At 40.2% G+C, this 23,681-nt stretch overlaps 1 protein-coding gene across 3 annotated transcripts in view; it reads left to right on the forward strand.

The window, feature by feature from the left end:
- Window positions 1-23,681, forward strand: part of mmaa (metabolism of cobalamin associated A) — a 67,432-nt gene that overhangs the window by 6,624 nt on the left and 37,127 nt on the right. For all 3 annotated transcript variants that reach the window (XM_072570671.1, XM_072570758.1, XM_072570577.1), the window contains exons 2-3: window positions 10,272-10,394; window positions 13,318-13,488. In XM_072570671.1, the coding sequence (XP_072426772.1) occupies window positions 10,272-10,394; window positions 13,318-13,488 (294 nt within the window). The remainder of the gene's footprint in view (window positions 1-10,271; window positions 10,395-13,317; window positions 13,489-23,681) is intronic.

Raw genomic sequence — 23,681 nt, forward strand, 5'->3', positions numbered from 1 at the left:
GTCATACAGTATAGAAACAGACCCTTCACCCCAACCAGTTCATGCTCATCATAATCCCAAACTAAACAGTCCCACCTGTCTGTGCTTGGTCCATATCCCTCCAAACATTTCTTACTCATTTACTTTATCCAAATGCTTTTAAAAATGTATAACTACCACATCCACCAATTTCTCTGGAAATTCATTCCACTTACAAACCACTCTGTGTAAAAAGATGCTCCTTATGTATTTTTAAAATCTTTTTCCTCTTGCCTTAAAAACATGACCCTAGTCTTGAAATCCCCCAGCCTAGGGAAAAGACACCTACCATTCACTTTATCTACACCTTTCATGATTTTATAAACCTGTTGAGGTCACCCCCTCAACTTCCTAAGCACCAGTGAAAAAAGTCCCAGCCTCTCCTTATAACTCAGACTCTCCCAATCCCAGTAACATCCTAGTAAATATGTTCTGAACTCTCTCCAACTTAATATTCTTCCTAGAACAGGGTGACCAGAACTGGACACCGTACTCCAGAGGAGACCTCACCAATGTCCTGTACAACCTCAACATAACATCCTAACTCCTATACTCCAAGATCTGAGCGAGGAAGGCAGGCGTGCTACCGCACTTCTTAACTGCCCTATCTATATGTGATGGAAACTTCAAAGAATTATGGACCTGAACCTGTACGTCTGTCTGTTCTATAGCGTTCCCAAGGCTCTACTTTTAATTGTATAAGTCCTGTCCTTGTTTGGTTTACCTTGCATTTGTCCAAATTAAACTCTATCTGCCACTTTTCAGCTCATTAACCTAACTGATCAAGATGTCTTTGTAATCTTAAATAACTACCTTCATTGACGATTATACCACCAATTTTGATGTCATCTTCAGACTTACTAACCATGCTTTCTATATTCTCATCTAAATCATTTATATGAATGACAAACAAAAGTGGACCCAGCACCATTCCCTGTAGAATACGGCTGATCACAGGCCTTCACCGCCACCCTGTCTCCTGCCATTAAGCCAATTTTGTATCCAGTTGGCAAAATCACCCTGAATCCCATGTGATCTAACTTTACTAATTAGTCTACCATGCAGAACCTCGTCAAATGCTTTACTAAAGTCCAAGTAAATAATGTCTACTTCTCTGCCCTCATCCATTATCTTGGTTACTTAAAAAAAAATCAGTTAAGTTTGTGTGATGTAATTTCCCTCTCTCAAAATCATGTTGACTGTCCGTAATCATTCCTTGCCTCACCAAATGCGCATAAATCCTATCTTTCAGAATTGCTACCAATACCTACCCACCACCAATGACAGGCTCACAGGTCCATTGTTCCCAGGCTTCTCCTTTCATGCTTAAAAGCACAACATTAGCCACTCTCTAGTTCTCCAGCACCTCACCCTTAGTTATAGGTAATACAAATATTTCTGCAAGGGCTCTGTAATTTCTTCCTTAATTTCCTACAATATCTGGGATACTCTAGATTCGGTCCTTGAGATTTATCCACTTTTATATTTTCTAAAACTGTAGCACTTGCTACTTCTGTAATGTGAACTGTTTCTAGCCTCCATTTCTTTCTCTGCAGTAAAAACAGATGTGAAATATTCATTTACTATCTCTCCCATCTTCTGAGGTTCAACACAAGGGTGACCTCTTTGATCTTTAAGAGGGCCAACTCCCTCTCTGCTCGCTCTCTCTGCTCTCTTGCTGTTAATGTAGTTGCTGAATCTTATTGGATTATCCTTAACCTTCTTTGCAAAGGCTACATCATACCCTCTCTTTGCCTTCCTGATCTCCCTCTTAAGAATTCCCCTACACTTTTTATACTATTCTGAGAAACTCATTTGAATGTCGCTGTCTATATCTAATCTTTTATTCTTGACTAGAATTTCAATACTTTATTCGTCCATTGTTCTCTAATCCAACTAGCCTTAACTTTCACTCTAACAGGAACATAATAACTCTGAACTCTCGTTACCATACTTTTGAAAGACTCCCACTTATCAGCCATCAAACAGTCTACTCCAATCAACTTTTGAATGTGCTTGTCTCATGCCATTAAATTTGCCTTACTCCAGTTAAAAGCTTTAATTTTTATTGAAGGCTTATTCTTCTCCACCACTGTTTTAAAACAAATAGGATTGATTGTGATCATTATACCCAAAGTGTTCCCCTACTATCACTTCAGCCACTTACCCTGTCTTATTAATGATCCAGCTTTTAAAGCACTTTGCAGTAAAGAATCTCTCAGATTCACGACCCACTGAGAAGCAATTCTTCCTCATGGCTATCTTAAACGTGCAAGTCCTCTTCAGTTCTCTTCAGTTCTAAACTCTCCCAAAAGCAGAAATAACATTTCTGCATCTACCCTGTCAAGTCCCAGTAGCAATTTTGTATATTTCAATAACCCTGCCTCATTCTTCTAAATTCAAATGGGTACAGATGCAAATTGCTCAACTTCTTCACATTTCCTCCTAAGCTGGGATCAGTATAACAAAACAAAACAGAAGTTGCTGGAAAAGCTCAGCACGTTTGGCAGCATCTGTGAAGAGAAATCAGTTAATGTTTTGGGTCGGGTGACCTTTCCTCAGAACCTGTGCTGGACTACCTTCAAAGCCACTGTGTCTTCACTTAGATAAAGGATCCAAAATGGTTCACTGTATTCCAACTATGATCTGCCTAGTTTTAGGAAGACCTCCTTGCTACTAAATTGAGTTTCCTTTGAATTAAAGGCCATCATGCCATTTGCTTTCCTTATTGCTTGCTCTATTTGTGTGCTAAGTTTATTGTAATTTATGCGCAAGGACTCCCAAATCCCTCTGTGCTGTTGCTTTCTGCAATGTTTCTCCATTTAAATATATTCAAGTCCTCAATTTTTCTTATATAAGTGCAGAGTTCTATGTGCCAACCTTTTGCTCATTTGGGAGAAAGTGAGGACTGCAGATGCTGGAGATCAGAGCTGGAAAAGTGCAGCAGGTCAGGCAGCATCCAAGGAGCAGGAGAATCGATGTTTCGGGCGTAAGCCCTTCTTCCCCAAAACGTCGATTCCCCTGCTCCTTGGATGCTGCCTGACCTGTGCGCTTTTCCAGCAACACATTTTTCAGTTTTGCTCATTTGCTTAACTCCGCAGACTGAGTCATCCTTACCATTTGCTTTTCCATTTATTTTTGTGTACTCCACTTTCCTTATCAAAGTCACATGTTTTAAGTAAATGTGGCCTTAGCACAAATCCCTGTGGTTCTCTGTTACTTGCACTTTACTATTCCTGATGCCGGAAATGTTGACTCTCCTCCTGGGATGCTGTCTGACCTGCTGTGCTTTTCTAGCTCCACCCTTTTCGACTCATCCTGAAAATGCCCCCCTTATCCCAACACTTATAAAATGCTTTTGAAAATTCCAATATATTCCCTTCAGTTGTTTCCACTTTTTCTATCTTGCTTGTTACTATCTCAAAGCATTCTTCTAAATTTGTCATGCATGAATTCCCCTTTGTGAAGCCATGCTGACTGTTGACATTATGTATTTTGAAATTTCCTGCTATTAAAACTTAATATTGGGCATTTTCCCAATAACCTAGTAAGCTAGCTGGCCTATGATTAGTTGTTTATTTCCTTCAGCTTCCTGTTACCCTCTCTAACCAACATGCAGTAACATCGTTTCCCCCTCCAGTCTGAACTTAGGCCTCTGCTGAATGTCACTTCTGCTGACTCCCTCACTGCCATCATCACTTACTTTCCTTATAGTCTGCTGTATTCACTGGTTCACTGGTTCATAATTTGCACTCTTCAGAAGTCCCATATTTAAATCTATTCCCTCTGAATATTCTCTTAAATGCATTAACTTCACTTTTCTGGATTGAAATACATTTGCCACCATTCTACCCATCTGATTGGTACATTGCTAACTTCCTGTGGTCTGTTGCTTTTTGTTGCTCACCATCATTCTTGTGGGCAATTTCCATGTAATCAATAAATATGTTCATCTTGCCCCCAACATTTATGTCTAAAGCACATCCATCTACCAAAATTGAAGGAACCCAATTCTGAACTGTATGGCATTCCACTGGAAATGACCTTCCAGTTAAGCAAAGCGTTAGTTGACTATAACTCTCCACTACCTCTTGTCACTGAGCCAATTTAAATATTAACAATTACTTGCTCTTGAATCCTTTGAACTTGTACTTCTCAGACTGGTTAGCCATGCAGGACATTGATGAAATCTTGCTAAGGTCCATGTATACCATACCATGTTAAATGCACTGCCATCATCATCTGTTTTTGTTAGCTCCAATCCAGTTAGCTAGGTATGACCATCCTTTATCAACTATTATGCATGCTAAATGTCCTTAATTGTTTGGGTATTCTACTGTGTTTCAGAATTTTCTTTCCAATGTTTTGTTACAGAGTTTAGGCTGAGTGGTTTGTAATTGTTTGGCAATCCCTTCTCACTGTTTATTTTGTTAGCGGTCCTCTGGCACCATGCCTATATCTAGAAAGGGCTGTAAAATAATGATCAGCTTCTTTTAAAACCTTCCTTTCCTTAATAACTTGAGATACTCTGGTCCTGGTGGTTTATACACCTGCAAGGTTTATTCAATTTCATTTCATTATCCTGAACTAAAATGTCTGTTTACTCGTCTTCTGTAGAAATAGAAAAAAAACTATTTATCATGAACAATGCCCACCTCTTCCATAAAAGTTAACCTTTGGTCTCCAATTAGCCGTACTCTTGTATTGGGTATGTTTTACCTCCATATTAATAAAACCTTATGCTTTCATTTATTTTACTTGCCAAATATTTTTTACCCCCACTCTTCATTTTTGTAATTTTTTAAAAATTTGAGTTTGACACTTTATGCTTTCTAAGTTTTGGAACTGATACAAAATTTCTTTTACTGCCTATCCGTACTCTAAATACTCTTTAAAATCCAGGCATATCTGAAGTTGAGAGTTTTACCTACAGGGTAGATGCAGAAAGGTTATTTCCCCTTTTCATTGTGGGATCCTGTTATGTGCTGTTTGAATATCTCCTATTATTCTGAAACAGGCTTATCTTCAAGTAGCTGTTCCCAGTCCAATTTTATCACCTCGTATTTCAGCTTAATAAAATTGGCCTGTCCCCGATTTAGTTTTTTTTTACTATTGGCCTATTTCTATCTTGTCCATAACTTTCCTTAAATCTAACTGAATTATGATCACCTTTACTAAGCACTCTACTATTGATTTTCTTTTCTATCTGCCCCCAAAACAAATCCAGATCTGCCCTTTCTTGTAATGAGCTTGATGTATACTGGCTGAAGATGTTCACTCCAATGTATTTTGAGATCTGCACCTTAATACCTTTTTACACAGAGTTCTTCCAAGTTCACATTGGTAATGGTGTTATGGATCTTTCAAAGCCTGAATTGCTGATGTCATGTGCACTTCTGCATGTGTTATAGTCTGGAGCTATTGTTAGCATTGGTAATCAACTTTCTTTCCTTCACACGGCTAACCAGAAATATCTCAATTTGTTTGGCTGTGTGTAAAAGCACTTCCCCTGACTATCAAGTGCTGGGATGGGACACTCCACTTTGTTGCAGATTTTCTCCCAATTCAAATCTGTGTGATAGAGATTGTCTGCTATTATGACCATTCTTTTCTACACTTCTCTGAAATTTGCTTAAATGTTTTCTGTGGTACCTCAATCTATTTAGTGATCTATTCTATATTCTCAGCAGAGTGATTGCTCTTTTTTGTTTTGTTCCTTAGTTCAAGTCAGACTCATTTCATGCTCCTTCTAGCTTATCATCTCTTCTCACACTGATGATTATTTTGATGAATTTTGCCAGTTTTTTATCTTACATTTTACCACTTTTGCGAATTCTGCAACAAAGATTTTTGTGTTACTATTCCTGTTCTTTATTGAGCCACATTTCAACAACAGCTTTGATATATTTTAGTATCCATCCATGGCCACATTAAAGGACATTCTGGCTTTTAAGAATCCTTGAATTGTAATATACTACTAATCACTAAAAAGCTCTCTTGTCCATTTAAAGCATTGATCTTCCACGTTCAGTTGTTAATTTTGTGTTTTCTGTTCCAGCTTTGGTTCTCTTTCTTTATACACATTCAGGAGAAATTGAGGACTGCAGATGCTGGAGATCAGAGCTTAAAAATGTGTTGCTGGAAAAGCGCAGCAGGTCAGGCAGCATCAAAGGAACAGGAGAATCGACGTTTCGGGCATAAGCCCTTCTTCAGGAATGAGGAGGGTGTGCCAAGCAGGCTAAGATAAAAGTTAGGGAGGAGGGACTTGGGGGAGGGGCGTTGGGAATACGATAAGTGAAAGGAGGTTAAGGTGAGGGTGATAGGCCGGAGAGGGGGTGTGGGCGGAGAGGTCGGGAAGAAGATTGCAGGTCAAGAAGGTGGTGCTGAGTCTGAGGGTTGGGAATGAGAAAAGGTGGGGGAGGGGAAATGAGAAAGCTGGAGAAATCTGCATTCTTCCCTTGTGGTTGGAGGGTTCCTAGGCGGAAGATGAGGCGCTCTTCCTCCAGGCTTCGTGTTGCCATGTTCTGGCGATGGAGGAGGCCAAGGACCTGCATGTCTTGGTGGAGTGGGAGGGGGAGTTAAAGTGTTCAGCCACGCGGCAGTTGGGTTGGTTGGTGCGGGTATCCTAGAGGTGTTCTCTGAAACGTTCCGCAAGTAGGTGGCCTGTCTCTCCAATGTAGACGAGGCCACATCGGGTACAGCGGATGCAGTAAATGAGGTGTGTGGAGGTGCAGGTGAATTTCTGACGGATATGGAAGGATCCCTTGGGGCCTTGGAGGGAAGTGAGGGGGTAGGTGTGGGCGCAAGTTTTGCATTTTTTGTGGTTGCAGGGGAAGGTGCCAGGAGTGGAGGTTGGGTTGTGGGGGGGTGTGGTTGTGACGAGGGAGTCATGGAGGGAGTAGTCTTTCCGGAACGCTGATAGGGATGGGGACGGAAATATATCCCTGGTGGTGGGGTCTGTTTGTAGATGGTGGAAATGACGAAGGATGATATGATTTATATCGAGGTTGGTGGGGTGGTAGGTGAGGACCAGTGGGGTTCTGTTCTGGTGGCGATTGGAGGGGTGGAGGAGCGGGAAGTGGAGGAGATGCGATGGAGAGCATCGTCAACCATGTCTGAGGGGAAATTGCAGTCTTTGAAGAAGGAGGCTATCTAGGTTGTTCAAAAACCGCAATTTCCCTTGGCTGAACACTTTAACTCTCCCTCCCACTCCGCCAAGGACATGCAAGTCCTTGGCCGCCTCCATTGCCAGACTGTGGCAACACGAAGCCTGGAGGAAGAGCACCTCATCTTCCGCCTAGGAAACCTCCAACCACAAGGGATGAATGCAGATTTCTCCAGCTTTCTCATTTCCCCTCCCCCCACCTTTTCTCAGTCCCAACCCTCAGACTCAGCACCGCCTTCTTGACCTGCAATCTTCTTCCCGACCTTTCCATCCCCACCCCCTCTCCGGCCTATCACCCTCACCTTAACCTCCTTACACCTATCGTATTCCCAACGTCCCTCCCCCAAGTCCCTCCTCCCTACCTTTATCTTAGCTTGCTTGGCACACCCTCCTCATTCCTGAAGAAGGGCTTATGCCCGAAACGTCGATTCTCCTGTCCCTTTGATGCTGCCTGACCTGCTGCGCTTTTCCAGCAACACATTTTTAAGGTTTATACACATTCAGGTTTCCATGCATCCACCTGACTATCTCGTTTAAATTCTACCCAATCCACTAGAAAGTCCCTCCATCAATATATTGGTCCAGGCCTTTTGGAGATGCACCTGTCCAGATTGTCTGCTCCAAAACATGGGAACATAGGAGCAGTCGATAATTGAGCCCCTTGAGGCTGCTCTACCATTCTTGATAACAGATGATCATGAACACAGCATCATATCCCACACAATCACTGTATCTCTTTATGTTGTTAGTACCTAGAAATCTAGAAATGTCTATCTTGAGAGCAAATAATAATGATTGAGTTTCTACTGTCCTCTGGATGAAGAATTCCCCCTTCTCTGAGCGAAGGAGTTCCTCCTTGTTTCAGTTATCTTATTCTGAGAGACTGACCCCTGATTCTAGACGTCCCAACTAGGAGAAACATGCTTTGTGTATCCATCCTGTCAAATCCTTTAAGTATTTAGTTTTTAGTTTCTGATTTGTCTGTTCATGATTGTATCTGCGTGTGTCTTTTTTCTCCTAGGAACTCTTAGGTTAGAGAGAAGAAGTTGAGAGATTACTTAATTGCGACATAAGATAATCAGAGGGTTAGATAGGCTGGACAGTGAGAGCCTCTTTCCTCAGCTGGTGATGGCTAACAGAAGGGGACATAGCTTTAAATTGAGGGATGATAGATATAGGACAGATGTCAGAGGTAATTTCTTTACTCGGGGTAGTATGTGCTTGGAACACAATGCCTGCAACAATAGTAGACTTGCCAACTTTACTGGCATTTAAGTAGTCTTTGAATTGACATATGGACAAAAATGGAATAGTGTAGGTTAGATGGGCTTCAGGTTGCTTTCTCAGATCGATGCAACATCGACGGCTGAAGGGCCTGTACTACGTTCTAAAATGCCGTGGTAAAACTAAAGCATAATATCCTCCACTTCGTATTAAATTCCTCTTTTAATACAAGGTATTATGTAGTGCAATCAAGAGCTTTTTAATTGTTTGTATTTGCATACTAACTTTTGTGAATAATATTCTAGAACATCTAGATCCTTCTATATCTTGAAATTCTGCAGTTGTTTTCTGTTGAGATTTTTATTAGTCATGACACAATTTCTCATTTTCCCATCTTATGGTCCATTTGCTAGACTATTGTCTATTCAACCTGTCCTCATGTGTTGTGATGTCCTTATATTTGGATTCTTATACGTCACTAACAATTAGTGAATATATTCCATGTGCTAACAGTCCACAGGAAATTTTCCAGTATTAAAATCCAATTCCTTCGACATGAGGGTCTTTTCTATTGATGTTTCTGTAGTCAGATTTTCTTGGAGATTGGCAAGATTTGAATTGCATGCCATTGTGTTTCCATTTTTTAAACTTTATATCTTGAAATCAATTAATCATAAAAGATAATCTAGACTTGTATGCAATCTAATTCATGTAAAAAGGTTTATACAAAGTGCATACTTATCACAATTAAAGCACTTAGCCTAGCCTAGAGGAAAACAACATTTATTTTCCTCATCCTCCTAACGATTTTTATTCTGGATAATGAATTAAAAGTTGTAAGGATCTTAGTTTATTTGAAAGGATTGTGCAATTTAGTTTCCAGTATATCTCTGACAAATATATCAGGTATTTAGTGCTCTTTCAAGGCAATAATTTGCATCCACGTTTCTGTAACACTGTAGTTGCATTCCAGCGAAACCTTGCTTAAACAAAATAATGGAGCCTATGCGAAAAGTGGGGATGGGGCAGACCAACAATAAGAATCAGTCACGATCGCTCAAAAATCACTCAAGTCTGACACAAAGTGGAGGACAGCCTGAATGAAAGTAAAAACCATATTTATCAATGAAACAAAGTAAATTTAAGATAGTACATTTAAAAAGTATTGTTAATGCAGAGACAGAGGGTCATCATGGTGTGTAAGGTAGACTCCCTCACTCGTGTTAAGCGACCTAAATGTCTCATTCTCTCTTTATGCTCAAAATGCTTTTCAACATCTAGCTTCTCTTCCAGTTTTATAGCGTTTATTTTGCATTCACAACCTGCAATTTTATCACCAGGATGCTTCTTGCTAACATTATTGTCACTATGCCCCTCAATTTTTTTCAAGAAAAGGGATAATCTCACAGTAGTGTACCTTTTCATAGGAAGCTGATCAATGTATCTCTCTCCGAAAGCTGCTCTCTGTAAAGTACTTCTCACAGAAAGCTGCTTTGTTGGTAGCTAACATCAGCGCATGCGCAGAGCGGCATCAAGACCGCTGCTGAAATCGGCACATATGCGGCGAGTTTGGCATGAGCATTGGCACATGTGTAGGATAGCACCAAGACCAGCGCTGACGTCTGTGCAGGTGCAGAATGGCGTGGAGACATCAGCACCAACATCAGCGCATGCGCAGAATGAAGCGTGCAGGATGCTAACTGCTGGAATCGCGCTATCGCAAATAGAGGTAAACATTCTCAAAAATACCGTTCCTTAATTCCTCAGCAATGGTAAAGCAAATTGCACTACCTAAACGTATGTTATCTGAGAACTACCTGTGAATGAAATCCACTTCTAATTTACTATAATTATTACCCTTCAGGCCTGTCTGGTCCACCTGGTGCTGGAAAGTCAACGTTTCTTGAAACGTTTGGGAAGATGCTGACAGGGAAGGGTCATAAAGTTGCTGTTCTAGCTGTTGATCCATCTTCAAGAACCTCTGGTGGTAAGTGTGAAGTTGCATTTATTAATCTTTTGTGAATGGAATCCATTAAGTTGAAGTGTAGACTTAATAAGGCAACGCTCTTGTTGAAGATGCTGTCTGAGTAATGGAATTCCTGATTCTACCCAGGTCGTGGGAAGCTAATTGAAAGGTGGAGGGATGATATGAAAATTCATAGTTCATGTTTACTGCCTCAATAATGATTTCAATTAAGGGGAGAGCCAGACTCATACATTAGTACTGCTTCTCACATATTGCAAGGTATAATCAAGAAGGGAGAGGTATTTTCACTGGGCTAGTAATCCAGAGACCAGGTATTGTTATGGGGGCCTCTGTTCAACTCGCACCATTATAGATGGTGAAACTTGAATTCAATAAAAATCTGAAATTAGATGTTGTTTGTAAGATCCTATTCTGTTCACTTATGTCCTTTTACAAAATCTGCCATCTTTACCTGTTCTCGTCTGCATGTGGCTCCAGACCCACAGCAATGTGGTTGACTCTTACCTCCAAATTTCTACATATGTACCCAGTTGTGTCTTGTACACAAAAAGCAGTTCAAATTCAGTTTGGCTAATTATCGCCTCACCAGTCTACTCTTATTCTTCAGTAAGGTAATAGATGATGTTGTTAACAGTGCCTCCAAACAGCACTTGCCCTGCTCACTAATGCTCAGTTTCGGTTCTGGCAGGGCTGCTCAGCTCTTGAGTTCATTACAGCCTTGTTTTAAACATAGGGAAAATGTGCTACATTTCAAAGATGAGATGAGAGTTACTGTCCGTGACATTATGGCACTTTTGACAGAGTGTGACATCAAGGAGCCGTAGCAACACTGGAGTCAATGGGAATCTGGGAGAAAACTCTCTAGTTGGAGTCATACTTGGCACAAAAGAAAATGGTTGAGGTCAGTCATCTCTGCGCCATGACGTTCATACAAGAATTCCTCAAGGTGGTATCCTCGGCCCAATTATCCTCTATTACTTTATCAATGACTTACCCTCCATTACAAGGCCAGCAGGGGAGGATGTTCACTGTAATGTTCTGCACCATTTGCAATTCCTAAGATCCTGAAGCTGTCCATGTCCAAATGCAGTGAGACATGAACACGTTCCATATTGGGGCTTGACCTATGCATGCCAGGCAATGACCACTTCCATCAAGAGAATATAACTATAGTCTTTTAACATTTAGTGACATGACAGTCACTAAGCAATCACTGTCCATATCCTAGGATTGACATTGACCAGAAACTGAGCTAGTCTGGCCAAATAAATAAATAAGAGGCTAGGAATCCTGCAGTGAGTAACTCACCTGAGTCTCCAAACCTATTCACCATCTATATAAGGCATATATCAGCAGTGTGATGGAATACTCCCCACTTGCCCAGATGAATTGGATGAGTACAGCTTCAACGACACTCCACAGGCTTGATGCCATCCAGAACAAAGTAGCCCACTTGATTGTCACTATATCTACTCCTTCCATCACCCATGCTTTGTCATATCTACAAGTAAAATCTGCAAATGCAGTGGAGCAGTTCATCAAAGACTTTTAGGTAGCAACTGCCAATGCCATAGCCACTAACATATCTGAGCATGAGGGTAGCAGATACATGGGAGTGCTGCCTGCAAGTTCGTCTCCTAGTCAGTCACCTTCCTGACTTGTAAATACTTACTGTTTCTTCAGTGTTGTTGGTCAAAATCTTGGAACTTTCTTTATGATGGCATTGTAGGTCTGAAGTTCCTCAGTTCAAAAAGGTAACTCGCCAACACCTGCTTTGGGCAGTAATTGTTAGCTCAGACAGTGATTACTCATTTCCCATGAATGAATTTTAAAAAAATTTTGTGGATATGGAGGTCTGACACAAGCAATCTCAGAAGTTCCACTCTAATCTTCATGCACATGAAGAAAGAAACTAGCTGATATTTTTAAAGATAAAACGAGAATTTCCAGTATGCTTTCTGATTGCAGATTGATCTGTTAGGCTTACATATTGAACTCTGGTAGCTTAAACCCTACCTCCCTCCTTTTTTTTAAATTGCTATACACATGCAAACAATATACAAAGAGACAAGGCAAGGCCAAAGTATAATTGGTAAGGAAGGGAAAAGTCTAGCGCCACTTGGGATCTCAGATGTCATTGAATTTTCTTTCCGTTCATTCTGTTCTCTTTCAGTTCTTTGCTGATCAGGGAATATAGTTTGCATGCTGATACTGTTTTCCCTTCTGAGGAAGGGTCATTGAACCCAAAACGTTACCTGATTTCTCTCCACATATAGTGTCAGACCTGCTGAGCTTTTCCAGCAATTCATGTTTTTGTTATGTTTTTCTTTCAGTCAGAATTCGCCCATTTCAGTGTCTCTGAAAGTGCTTTTCCCTTTCTTCCTTTCAATAAAGAAATTGGCAATGACAGCAGTTTACAGATAAATGATGAATTATAATCAACACCAGGAGATTTTCTGTTAGTTCTTACACTGGAAGGAGAGAGTGATTTAGATCCAGGGTTGGGATGCTGTTTGAAGGGTTGGTGCAGATTTGATGGGTGTATGGTCTCTTCTGCACTGTAAGGATTCTGAGACGTACTGAGTATTGAGCTGATTTGCAGTTTTCAAAGAACTGGTAGAGAGGTTTGAGAGGCCAAATATTCTCCTCCTGTGTTAGAAGATCCTTTAGTTAATTTGTTTTTTTTTCTTTGATAGCTTGCTGGTCTTTTACTAATTTTTTTAATCCACTTTTGATGTTTTTAAAATTTGTTAGTTATGAAGTCACACTGAAGTGTGGAATATTTTTCTACTGGAATAAATGACAATGTTCAAATTTGGAACATTTCAAAATTACAACACACTCTCGGAATGGTGTCAAACATATTGGTATTATTAAATTTCTCGGAATAATTTCATATTAATCTTGCCATTTCAACTTTCAGGATCACTCTTGGGTGACAAAACACGGATGACTGAACTTTCAAGGGATATGAATGCTTATATCCGTCCATCACCAACTTCGGGAATGTTGGGAGGAGTAACCAGAACCACAAATGAAAGTATTATTTTATGTGAAGGGGCAGGATATGATCTAGTTCTTGTAGAGACTGTAGGTAAGTTTAATACTTATACTGTTTTAGAAAATCTTAACATGTACTAAATGCATGTCATTTCTTCGGTAGAAACTGAATTAATCATTCTATTTAATTGGCCACTTGCAGTATCACGTTTCTATCATTAAATGTTTTGTATTTACAGTGGGCCAAACAGTAAAAATGGTACTTCATTCAGCAAATACATGCATTGTGATTTTCATAAAAACATTCACGAGTTGATTATAAAATCTGGTTTAAAAATGAACAAATGTGATAATCATGTAGTAGCAATGAATAGACAAGTTCAACAGTTAATTGAACTGGTGGATGGGATATTGATTGAAGTCTAATAAAAATTATATTGATTATTTCAAACCACTGCATCTTTCCTATATTGTAGGTAGAATGACATGTATGTTTTATCATTTAATTATTCAACTGAGGACTCATTTAACAAATAGGGCTGCATTGGTGCCTTTGTGTCCTGCATGGAGTTGAATTGAATTGTTCTTCTGAATTGCCTTGTTTACTCAGGATGGAGGTAATCAGTTCTGAAATTGGGTAGATTGCATGGAGACTTTCTAAACTTCATATAAATTTTAACTTTTTCATGTCACAAAACTCAAAACCTTGTAAATAAAGAGCATTGAAGTACAAGTGATACTGACACTTAGAATACAGATGCAAGTGCTATGATTGATTTTTTTCAGTTTGACAGTTTGCATTTGAGAGATCAGGATATGGTCAACAAAAGGATGGATGAAGTCAGTGTAGATCAGCAACAGCCTGGGAAAAGGAAAGATGAAGAATCTGAGAATGAGCATCCATTTATTGGTTTTGCAACCTATGTTTTGTGTACTTGGTCCTCCTGCTGCAAGTTGGCCTGAAACTGTAAACTGTAGACTTTTTACCTGTATCAAGGTGATTATTTTTTATTCATTAATGGCATGTGCTGGCTCAGTCAGCATTTAATGTCCATCCCTAGTTGTCCTTGAGAAGGCTGTGGTCTTGAGCAACTACAATCCATTTAGCGTAGCTAGACTCACAATGCTATTAGGAAGAGAGTTGCAGGAATTTGACCTAGTGATCATGAAGGGCAAGTTGCAAGCCATGGTGTGCCATGTATCACCACCTAGATGGTAGTGGCAGTGGGTTTGGAATGTACTATCTAAGGACCCTTGGCAATTTTCTGCAGTGCATCTTACAAGTGATACATATTGCTGCTACTGAGCATCAGTAATGGAGGAATAAATGTTTGTGAAAGTGGTGACAAGTGTCTTGAGTATTGTTGGAGCTGTAGTCATCCAGGCAAGTGGGAATATTCAATCACACTCCTGACTTGTGACTTATAGCTGGTGGTCATGAGGTGAGATATTTGCTGTAAGGTTCCTAACCTTTGATCTGTTCTTGTAGCTACTGCATTCATGTAGCTGGTCAAATTCCATTTCTGGTCAATGGCAAAACCCCAGGAAGACAGTGGAGGATTCAGTGATAATGCCATTAAATGTCAAGAGAAAGTTGCATTCTGTCTTGTGGAGATGGTCATTGCCTGGTACTTGTATGGCATAAATGTTAAACACCACTTATCAACCCAAACCTGGAAGTGTCCAGATCTTACTGCATTTGGACATGGACTGCTTCGGTGTATTTGCCTAGCTTTATATCAAGGGCATGCACTCATTTGTCAGTCTTTTTGCATGGCAGTACACTTATGAGCATTTACTTTTATGCTATTAATCCTACTGCATTCACTAACTCTGAGTTTCAAGGATCGTACAGTCTAGATTTAGCAACTGTCACATTGTCTACATATTTCCAGTATTTGAGGCCAGCACAAGAAGACAAATTTGGGCCAGATTTTCCTTGAAGTGGCCGCCTCTACAGTTTGACACTCCTGTTCTTTTTTTTGCAGAAGAGTAGAGCTATGCATTTAAGAGCATATTCCATTTGAGTTACCCACAAAAAATGTGGACCCATAATTCCATTCTAATGGATCTTTCATTAGTGTAGGACAGTCAGAGGAAGGCAACCCAAGGCCCCTTTTTTGCAGCAGTCAGCTGCTGTATTTTAAAACTTAAAGGTTCCCAAAGCCACTTTGACAGCTCCTGTCTTTGGGTGGGGTATTGATTCATGTCCAGTAGTACTGTGTGGGGGTTTGATCTGGTGGCCAGCATTGTGGAGATCTGGTTCAGTAGCAGCAGGTGGTTTTGGGTCTGGCAGACAGGCGTGTGTCTGGTTACAGGGCAAACATGTCCGATCTCTGGGACTGTGGTCATGTGTCTGAGTTGGGGCTGTTGGGTCCCATGGTGGAGGAGGGTGTTGGATCCTGAGGGTGAGAGAGTATTGGGGAAGCAATCGTTGAAAGTTTATGGAACGATGTACCATAAATTTTAAAATGTGTGTCTGTCTGCACAAGCTGAAGGCTGCAGCTATGGCTTGGGCTGCTTCCACTATTTAATGGAGCATTGTTAACTATGCTGCTTATCTGTTTATGACTCATGAAAAGTATGGGTTGAGAGATATGAGGGCTAAAAACTGTTATGTTTTTATACTATACACAGAGGTCTGATGAGAGTCCATCAAGTGAGAGCTTGACTGCTACTCTGGTGTTGGCTCCGGACCTCTTGCCAGCTAAGCTAAAATAACGAGGTTAATGAAACTTTGGTGTGGTCTGGAACTTTTTGAGTCAACAGGGGCATCTGGTCAGAGACTGAGAAGTGTACACGGTCTGGGGGTGATGTAAGTATTGATTTTCTTTGATTTATTATTGTCATGTATACCTAAGTACAGTGAAAGGTTTTTTGTTTTGTGTGTAGCACAGGCAGATCATAACATAAAAGACATAAAGATTGTAGAGCGCTTAGAGCGAAGCATACAAGGTTATGGCTGTACAGGAGATGCACGAAAGCACTAGATTTGAAACTAGAGAGATCTGTTCAGCAGTCTTTTAACATCGGGGAAGAAGCTATTTTTGAACCTGTTGGTACGTGTGTTTAAGCTTCTGCGTCTTCTGCCTGGCGGAAGATGTTGGAGGAGAGTATAACCGGGGTGAGAGGGGTCTTTGTTGTCTGATGTTGGGTCAGTTTAAAAGTGACTCAAGAATTAGACTGTGTAGTTAATAGTCTAACACTTTATCATTTGTTATGGAGATTTTCAGAGGATTCTAGGTGCAGAAAAATTACCCAGAGGAAAATTCAATTTTTTATATCTATGCTGGCATAACAGTTGTCTAGCCAGCAGACTCTTTGTCCTTATAATTTTAGAAAGGAGCATTTTGCACATGCATCGTTATGCACATTGAGGTATTTTAAAGATGCTTACACAATGGCTCGAAGTTGGAGCTAATATTAGTACACCAAGGGCAACACTATCTGAAATCTTAATGAGTCATGGGACAACTGTGTATTTCTTTAACTGTTGAGATTTCAGGAATGATAAAGGTGCAATGTAGCAGCTGAATCCAATGATTAGATTAGATTCCCTACAGTACGGAAACAGGCCCCTCAGCTCAACAAATCCACACTGACCCTCCGAAGAGTAACCACCCAGACCCATTCCCCTTCCCCATATTTACCCGTGACTATGGGCAATTTAGCATGACCAATTCACCTAACCTGCATATCTTTGGAGTGTGGGAGGAAACCGGAGCACCCAGAGGAAACCCATGCAGACATGGGGATAATGTGCAAACTCCACACAGTCAGTCGCTCAAGGCAGGAATCGAACCTGGGACACTGGTGCTGTGAGGCAGCAGTGCTAACCACTGAGCCACCGTGCTGCCCCAATTAGGCACAGAAGAGAAATGAATGGGGGCAAGTGAAATAACAGTGAAAAGAGACAGGGAAAGTAAGCAAAAGAATCAAGGTTTCATATTTTTAATACTTTTGAAATACAATTCTATACTTTTAATTGTTTATTTTCAGATGTGAATACTTGATTGCATTATGAACCTTTGCAACAAAGTTCAAAAAGATACTTGCATTGTTAGTTACAAGAATAAACTTTGTGAAAGTTTAATGGACAATTAATGTGAAATTATACCAACTTCCAGAAGTGCAAGTGAAGACTGAGATACTATTTTCCTTCCATTAAAAACAGAGCAGCTTGAGCTAGCCAGCAACCTGAAAATTTGCAATTCACATGTCTGTCTTCCTCACCATGTACTGCTGATTGCTTTACACATTAATATTGCTTCTGTTGGTTCAGCGAGTACTGGTTCTGCATTTTTCTTTTAAAATGAGAACTAGAAACAAAAATGAATTGTAAATCATGTCAGAATTTTTCAAGCTTTTTTTAAATCAAATATACACTGACAAACTTGAGTTTTGCTTTTTAAATAAATTTAAAAATACAATGTACCTGTAAGTAAATTTACATGTTTGAACATTTGTTAACTGTATTTCATTTTGACCATGAGTTAAGCAATGATGTTTCCAATAAGACCAAATTTAACCATCTGTCCTTAGCATTCCATTGTACTATCAGTGCTGAACCTGCCTCGCCATAAAATTACTGTCTAGCAGACCTGTAAGGAGGCTGAAAATTCGGCACCAAGTTATTCAGTTTCTGACTCCAAAAAGCATTTTGCCATCTACATGGCAAAAGTCAACATTGTCATAGAACACTTTACCCTTGTCTGGATGAGTGCAGCTCCAATAGCATTGAAACTTCAGTCATCCAGGGCAAATTAGCCAGTTTGATCACAAACTTATTCATGAACTTAAACCTTTACTTTGCTGAACCACATTGGCAGTAGTATGAACTGCCTCAGCCCGCTAAGGCTCCATACATATGAAATTATGAATAAGAAGTCAGAGTAAGTCAGTCAGCTCCTCTCGCCTGCTCTGCTATTTAATAAGCTTATGGCTGATCTGATTGTAGCCTCAAATCCGCATTCCTGCCTACCTCAATAATCTTACAACCTTTGCTGAACAAGAATCTATTTACTTCTGCCTTCAAATTATTCAAGGGTCCTGCTTCCTTTTCAGGAAGAGAGTTCCAAAGACAGTCAATCCACTCAGAATTATTTTTCACCTACTCTCTGTTTAATAGAAGATCCCTGATTATTGAAATAGTGACCCCCAATTCTAGATTCTTGCAGAAGAGGAAACACCCTCTCCACATCTACCTGTTAAGACCCCTCAGGATCTGTTTTTAGTCAAATCACTTCATACATTTCTGAACTCCACTGGACACAAGCCTGGCATGTCCAAACTTTCCTTATAAGACAACTCACTCATTCAAAGTAAACTTGCCCTGAATTGACTCCAAAACATTTACATATTTTCCTTAAATAAGGTAACAAATACTGTGCACAGTACTCTAGTTGCAGTTTTACAATGCTCTGTATAACTGAAGCATAGCCTCCCTTTTGTATTCAATTCCTCTCTCGATAATCAATATAATTCTATTAGCCGCCTTGTTGTATCTGCATCCTAATTTTTTTGCAATTCATGAATGATGACACCCAGATCCCTGTGTTTTCCTGCATTCTTTCGCCATTTAGATGGTTTGCATTTTTATCCTTCCTGCCAACATGAACAATTTCACATTTTTCCACATTAAATCCCATTTGCCAGCTTACTTAACCTATTCACCTTTTTTTTAACGTCCTTATGTCGTCTTCCACAAGTTAGTTTACAGCCTATCTTTGTGTGGTCATCAAATTTTGGATACCATTCCTTTTGTCTCTTTGTCTGTTTATCTAATTGTGAACTATTGAGTTCCCAGTACTGATCACAGTGGTGCACTATTTATTACATCTTGCCAACCTAAAAAAGATCCATTTACATCATCACATAGTGTTCTATGTGCACCATCTCCCTGCTTCCTGTTAGGCAAGCAATATTCTATCTGTGCCAAATGCTGTCCATTACACCAGGTGTTTTCATTTTCTGCAATAACCTTTGATGTGACACCTTATCAAATGCCTTCTAGAAACCCAAGTGTAATGTCCTCTGGTACCCTTTATCCACAGCAAATGTTACCTCCTCAAAGAACTTGAAGTAATTTGGTCAAACATGATTTCTCTTTCACAAAGCCATGTTGAATCTGCCTGATTATCTTGAATTTGTCCAAGTGTCCTCCTGTAGCATTCATAATTTCTAACATCTCCCTTGTATGAATGCGAATGCGATGTTGTCACTTATCTCAAGAGGGTTGGAATATAAAAACACCATTGTGCTACTGAGACTTTATAAAGCTCTGGTTAGGCCCCATTTGGAGTACTATGTCCAGTTTTGGTCCCCACACCTCAGGAAGGACATACTGACACTGGAACGTGTCCAGCGGAGATTCACACGGATGATCCCTGGAATGGTAGGTCTAACATATGAGGAACGGCTGAGGATCTTGGGGTTGTATTCATTGGAGTTTAGAAGATTTAAGGGGAGACTTAATAGAGATGTACAAGATAATACATGGCTTGGAAAGGGTGGATGCTAGGAAATTGTTTCCGTTAGGTGAGGAGACTAGGACCCGTGGACACAGCCTTAGAATTAGAGGGGGTAAATTCAGAACAGAAATGCAGAGACATTTCTTCAGCCAGAGAGTAGTGGGCCTGTGGAATTCATTGCCGCAGAGTGCAGTGGAGGCCGGGACGCTAAATGTCTTCAGGGCAGAGATTGATAGATTCTTGTTGTCTCAGGGAATTAAGGGCTACGGGGAGAATGCGGGTAAGTGGAGTTGAAGTGCCCAGCAGCCATGATTGAATGGCGGAGTGGATTCGATGGGCCGAATGACCTTACTTCCACTCCTATGTTTCATGACAGAAATTAAGCTGTCCTTTCCCACCTTCCAAGCCTAATACTCTACTATCCTGAAGATCAGTGGCATCAGGTGCCACCACCTCCATGTTCTCCTTAAAGTGCACACTTGTTTTTGACTCAGAACTATGTTGCTGTACCTTCACTGTCACTGGACCACAAATCTGGAAGGTCTTTCCTCGCAGTGCTGCTGTTATTTCTATACCAGATGACTATAGCAGTTCAAGATGATGTCTGTCCACCAGCTTCTTGAGGAGAGTTAGGGTGAGCGATAGATGCTCTCATTCTACAATAGAATAAAACTTTAAATAACTCAGTTCATACCTTGCCATTATTAATGAACTTCACTTGCTCTTTAAACTGATCATTTTACTGCTTGCATTTGTAAGATGAAAGCTGAAGACGTTGCACAATGGATTATAGCATTGAACAGGTCAGAAGAAGGCTACTAAACCAATTGTACCCCTATTTTGTTTTAGAGAGTTATCCAATTAATCCAATTCTCCTGCTCATTGCCTATTCCCCACAATTTATTCCCCTTTCAAATCTTAATTACCTCCTCAAAGAACTGGTCACCTCATTAAAGGAAAGATGTGGAAGCTTTAGAGAGGGTGCAGATGAGATTTCCCAGGATGCTGCCTGCACTGGAGGGCATGTCTTATGAAGAAAGGTTGAGGGAGCTAGCGCCTTTCTCATTGAAGCAAAGAAGTAGGAGAGGTGACTTGATAGAGGTGTAGAAGAGGTTGAGAGGCATAGATAGAGTGAATAGCCGGAGACTTTTTGCCATGGTGGAAATGTGTATCATGAGGGGCATCATTTTAAGGTAATTGGAGGAAGGTTTAGGGGAGATAGGTTCTTTAATTGATTGGTGCGTGGAATGCACTGCCATTGGTGTCAGTGTTAGTCAGACACATTAGGTACATTTAAGCGATGCTTGGATAGGCATGTGGATGATAGTAAAATGAAGGGTATGTAGGTTACTCTGATCTTAGAGTGCGATAAAAGGCTGGCACAACATCGAGGGTTGAAAGACCTGTACTGTGCTGTACTGTACTAATTTCTATGTTTTAATTCAATCCATATTGAAATTTAATATTTAATTTGCTTTCAGGCAGTGGCATCTAATTCGTAGCATTTTCTCTGGTTCATTGAGTACTTTAGATCTGCATCTGCAGATGACCAACCCAGAGTAGAAAAAATTCACCCTACTTTTTTTCTCATCCATGCATTTATTACCTCTAGACTTGACTATTCCAATACCGTTCTGACTGGTTTTCCATGTTGTACCTTATGTAAGCTTGAGGCTGTGAAGAGCCCTTCTGGTCATGTTCTAGTACCAAGTCTTGTTTTAACCATCAACAGTGTTTTCACTGGCACACATTGGTTCCTGTTTGAGCAACGTCTTGATTTTACAGTTCTTACCTTTAGATTCAGTTTTATCCTTGCTTTACTTCTTTTACTCAATCTAATTGAAACTACTTGTTCTTTGTGAACAGTGGTGATGTGCAGATGGGTTTATTGGTGACAATATTAAAAGTAAAGAAATTCTGGTTTGAAATTTTGTCATAGCTTTGGAGAGCGACAAAAATGGACTTACTGGCGCAGCTATTGATTATGTATGAACAGTAACAATTTAATATCCTGTTTAAATATGTTTCCAAAATTTGGCTGAAATAAGAACCAACAATAAAAAAAAATTGGAAGCTCATAAACAATTGCAGAAATTTAGAAGAGGGAAACATGCCTGTTTTGTTACTAGTGGAAATAGAGCATTTTGTCTTAGCTGCATTGTTTGTCATGTTAGCTTTGAACATTACAAGTAATCTTGAACTGCAAGTGAATGTGAAAACCTGAAGGTGAATCCATAAATTAGGGAGACATACTACCTATGGCCTGCTTGCCTGACTGCCTTTGCTGCAATTTTATGAACAGTGGAGGCAACATTGGATGGGTTGCCTAGCCTACCCATGACCCAGTTTTGGCCCTTGGGAGGTCAATCAGTGTTCTAATTGCATTTTTAGTTTACTGGGCAATGAGAGAGACTGTTGCTCAGAGCATTACACGGCACAGAGTTGATGACAGACAGATATAAGCATTCATATCCCTCGAAAGCTTAACTTTTTTAAAGACACTCCTGGGATAATCATGGTGCCTGCCCAAGATTATTTCATCCCTGATGAAGGGCTTATGCCAAAAATTCTCCTCCTCCTCAAATGCTGCCTGACCTGCTGTGCTTTTCCAGCTCCACACTTTTTGACTCTGATCTCCAAGATCTGCAGTATTCACTTTCTCCAAGATTATTTCATGCCTTCCATCAATAATCTGAACTTGTATTTATGAACTGCCTTTAATGGGAGTAAAACTTGGAGGTTTGAATATTTGTTTTCTGATCCTCATTGGCTACATAAGTGATTCTGCAGAACTGGGGTGCTAATGTTGACCAGTTGCTTAGAGAGGAAGGGATGGACAGAGTAATTAGTTTGGTGCAGTGACATTGCATAAATGCCATCAAAATGCTGCATCACTCTGAGGGTAACATGTAATTGGCGGTTCATATGGCTTCTGTCCTTGCTCTAGGTGATAGATGTGGGCTTTTAAAAGTGCTGCCATGGGAATCTTGGCAAATTCTGCATTGTATCTTGTAGATGGTGCAATCTACAGCACTGTAGAGGAATGGATATAGTGCTAATCAAGTAGGCTAGTTTGCTCTGGAAGGTATCATGCTGTTTGTTTTGAGGCAACACTCATGTAGGTGCAAAGAGTCATTTTATTTTTGTGTATTTAAAAACTGTGGTCTTCAAGGCAACTAATTGTTTAAAAACCATGAATTTGTTGGGATGGCTGCATAATTTCGCAGCAAGAAATTACGTACCTGTTATGAACTTTTTGTGACTGTGGATTCCTGCAATGTGCAGACAATGAGGAGTCAAGGACTTGGTCACAAGTGAACATGGTTGGGTTCTTCATGAACTGAGCAATTTGGGACTGGAAACAAGTTAGAGGCGTAGACACACAGAAAGATATAGAAGGTTGTACTGTTGTTCTCTACGCAGAAGCTGTTCGCTGCAACAGTTTAAAATTGAAGAAAGCCAGTTACCTGTCGTGGAAATTAAATCGACTCAACTCAAATACTAGCAAAAGCAAAGAAAAAGCTTTATTGTAACCTCTGCAGGGGACCCAACACACTTGGCAAAATGCCTCATGTAAGGGCCCTGAACAGCTTTCACATTCTCTTTATACTATACTTCGCTTATCCTTATCACACGCTCAAGGAACATTCGACCTCCTTTCCACATATGGAGTTGTTTTTCTCATTCCTTTGCTGTTGATATAATTGCTTACCGCCCTTATGTTTTCCTTGACTCTGCTGAATTCGACTGCTTGCAAGTCTTGCAAGGCCAGGCTGCCTGCTTGCAAAATTCAGCAAAGTCAGGCTGTCCACCTAAA

This window comes from Chiloscyllium punctatum, chromosome 1 (assembly GCF_047496795.1).
Source record: "Chiloscyllium punctatum isolate Juve2018m chromosome 1, sChiPun1.3, whole genome shotgun sequence".
Classification (NCBI taxonomy): Eukaryota; Metazoa; Chordata; class Chondrichthyes; order Orectolobiformes; family Hemiscylliidae; genus Chiloscyllium; species Chiloscyllium punctatum.